Source organism: Silurus aristotelis (genome assembly GCF_946808225.1).
Source record: "Silurus aristotelis genome assembly, chromosome: 5".
NCBI lineage: Eukaryota > Metazoa > Chordata > Actinopteri > Siluriformes > Siluridae > Silurus > Silurus aristotelis.
The window spans coordinates 10,789,467-10,792,972 of NC_139578.1; the positions used below are offsets into that span (position 1 = coordinate 10,789,467).

At 39.0% G+C, this 3,506-nt stretch overlaps 1 protein-coding gene across 1 annotated transcript in view; it reads left to right on the forward strand.

Annotated features, from left to right (window-relative positions):
* sox17 (SRY-box transcription factor 17) overlaps nucleotides 1-2,272 on the forward strand; it is a 3,274-nt gene extending 1,002 nt beyond the window's left edge. The window contains exon 2 of the mRNA XM_083540779.1: nucleotides 1,099-2,272. Within this exon, the coding sequence (XP_083396905.1) occupies nucleotides 1,099-2,144 (1,046 nt within the window). The 3' untranslated portion in view covers nucleotides 2,145-2,272. The remainder of the gene's footprint in view (nucleotides 1-1,098) is intronic.
* The last annotated feature ends 1,234 nt before the right edge of the window (nucleotides 2,273-3,506 follow it).

The following is a 3,506-nucleotide window of genomic DNA, read 5'->3' on the forward strand; positions in this document are numbered from 1 at the left end:
GGTTCTTTAGTATGCTGATTTAGTATCTATTATTATTATTATTATTATTATTATTATTATTATTATTATTATTAAGTGTCATATTTCCTAATTTACCTCTTTTTTTTTTCTTTTTTTATCAGAACTAAATAGTTTGAATATGCTTTGCGTTTTGCAGACCTTTACTCTCAAACCTCATTGGTTTCAATTTATTATATCTGTAATATCATTCTTAAACATTTACACTCTAGTCTAAGATTTTTGTTTTAAATGTCAATTGAAAATGTATGAAATTGTAATGCAAATTTGTTTATTCCTTAAAAATAAAAAAAGCTATCAGTAATAAAAACCTGTTATGAAAATTGTAACCAAAATGATTACGGGTTAAAAACCTCCATGAATTGATTTCTTTAAGTATTTGAGCAGTGTTATAATGGATATTTTAAATAGTACAGCAAGCAGATGATCCTTAGCTAAGAATCAAAAGGTCATTGGTTTGATTGTGACTAATAAGAGTCTGCTACAGCCATTATGCCCTTGAGTGATTTAACCTGCTTGTGTGACGTCTCGCAGTGGACACCTCAAGACCTGACAAAAAAGTCACCCAAATATTAGAGCAAAAAGGTTGTTGCACATTGTAATTGTTGCAGATTTATTTCAAGCTCTATTACAAGATTCACAAAAATGATTATATCACAAAATGCTGTATTGCCACATGAAATCATGCATTCCTTCATTAAGTTTTTTTTTAAGGAATGCATCCTTAATAATATTAGACACTCTATTTTGTACAATGGTAAAAAGATCTAAATAAAAATCTGTTCAAAAACCAATACAATATTCCCTCTAAATTCTTGTCACACCAGCAGTAAAGTTTTTGTTTCTTTTTTTTATCTTGGAATCATGCGGGCGGTATGAAACATAGCAGAATTGTTGCTAGGAAGGATTTGCTTGCTTTTACTTTTTTGGCGAGATATATTAGGAACGTAGTCATACCCAGTTACAATTTCATACACATTATACATGATCTGCATTGAGCATTTAACCTTTTGTACATTTGTGTTTTGTGATTTTTTTTTTATTGGAGCTGAATTAAGTGTCTCTCTGTATTTTTGTTAGGTAAGTCATGGAAAGCCCTGTCCATGTTGGATAAGCGACCGTTTGTGGAGGAGGCGGAAAGACTGCGTGTTCAGCACATGCAGGATCATCCAAACTACAAGTACCGGCCTCGTCGCCGCAAACAGGTGAAGAGAATCAAGCGGCTGGACTCTGGCTTCTTGATGCCTGGGGCAAGTGAGTCCGAGGGCACTCTCAGTATGGAGAACATTGAGATGATTTACTCTCACCCCCCTGGGGGTTTGCCTCAGGCTGGTTTGTCTCAGTACTGTGATGCCCAAGGCTTGTTTGAACACTACAGCCTTCCCACTCCTGACTCCTCCCCGATGGATTCAATGGGGACGGAGAGTGTGTTCTTCGGTGGGCATTCTCAGGATGATGGCTCTCACATGGCCTACAGCTACCATCACCAACAAGAGTACGCACCTCTAGAGCATCAGCACCCCCACGTTAGTACCCAGGCTCAAGGCAGAGTACGACATGACACCCACTCGCATGCCACAACACACTCGCAGGTCCACACACACTCCACCTCCAACTTACATTTAGTACACGCTCACAGCAGCACACAAGTCAACCTGATGAGCAGCTCACACTCTCAGGAACTGGGTAACGCAAATGGCAGTTCACATAACACTATCAGTCACAATATCAATCCTCACCATACACATTCAATCTCTCAGGCCCTTTTTAACAGGAGCCTATCACCTGGCTCCGGTCAGGCTCCACCCCCTGCCTACCTGGGCTGCCCATCTACTGTAGGTGTTTTCTACAACTCTGCTTCTCAGCCAAAGCGCTTGCTGGAGCATCCATCACCTCCACAAGAAGGACACACACATTCTCACAATGCTTCTGACCAGCACTCCCATACACACACAGAGACGTGTCGACATGCTCCTGAGATGCTGAATGAAATGGCTTGTAGTGAATTTGAGCAGTATCTGTCATATGGGCTTCCTCATGCACCCATGCAAGGCTCGGACCTCATTTCTACTGTATTATCTGATGCTAGCACTGCTGTGTACTACTCTAACTACAACAACACCTAAAGCTCCTGTATTACAGCAAACACTCCCGAGATATTAATAATGATTTTCTGTTATAAAAATGACACAGAATAATATATGAAATATATACAGTAATAGACACATCTTGCAAAGACATACATATATATATATATATGAGAGAGAGAGAGAGAGAGAGAGAGAGAGAGAGAGAGAGAGAGAGAGAGAGAGAGAGCGCATAATGAAGGGAGTTAAGAACTTGTATATATTTTAGAATTATATGAATTGTGCAAATTCACTGAAATATGCTTAAACCTTTAATTTTTTTTGTTTTATGAAACTGAGTAATGCTGAACAACACTGTACATATGCCCTTTTTATAAGAAAAAAAAAAGTAAATAAATGCATTCATGTATTAAAATGTAATTTCTTACTTTTTTTTGCACTTTTAGGGAAATAAATATCTCAGTGATCAACATTTTTGTCATTGTTTTTGTTGGGTTGGGTTTTTCTTTGGTTTTTATTAAATCACTCTCAGCATTTCTACACTCCTTATATTTGTATTGCATAATCCTGACACTCCCCTTTATATGTGTGTGTGTGTGTGTGTGTGTGTGTGTGTGTGTGTGTGTGTGTCTGAGTAAGTGTGTTCGTGCTGCAGGAACTGCGATTAACACACATCTTCCTGTTTATCGCAGCTCTGTTGACTTTGATGACTTAAATATGATCACAATCTCTTCACCTTTACCAAACAAAGTCCATCATTAACATCAATAAGGACCTGAGCTCCAACACCCCACCCCACTCCACCTCATCTCTTCACATACACATAGAAACACACACTCACTCCTTCCTACACATAAACAAAGGCTTGTGAGAGCCTGAGAATAAAAGTTAGGCCAATGGAGGAACCACGTAATGCGCTTTGTCCCAATATAGAAACAATTAGTCTGTGCCGATTAGCTTGTTGTTCGGAGTGTCTACTATGAGTGTGTTCATTTTCTGTTTGAAAAAGGAAAAGGCTTTTCGGAAAGGGTCACTGACACTGACCCTGCATCCCTTTTTTAGCCTACTGACGGAAACATGCAGAAGCGACAGGTTTTTGCACGAAGACCTCCTGATTCACACACACACACACACACACACACACACACACATACGCAAATGTGTGGACCATTTGTTATGTGTGTACATATGGTTTTGTGAGTCCAGGGCCAGACAATAGACCCTGTCTCCACACTAAAACACCTGTATTGGTGTGTTTATGCATGTAAAAAAGAGTAAGCAGGATGTTTTAAAGGACACGGTTAGCTGACTAGAATCTAATTAGTTCCCAAATTAACAGGCAACTAATGCAAATTGAACACAGACACAGAAAGACAACAGAGACTTGCACATACCTGAGTG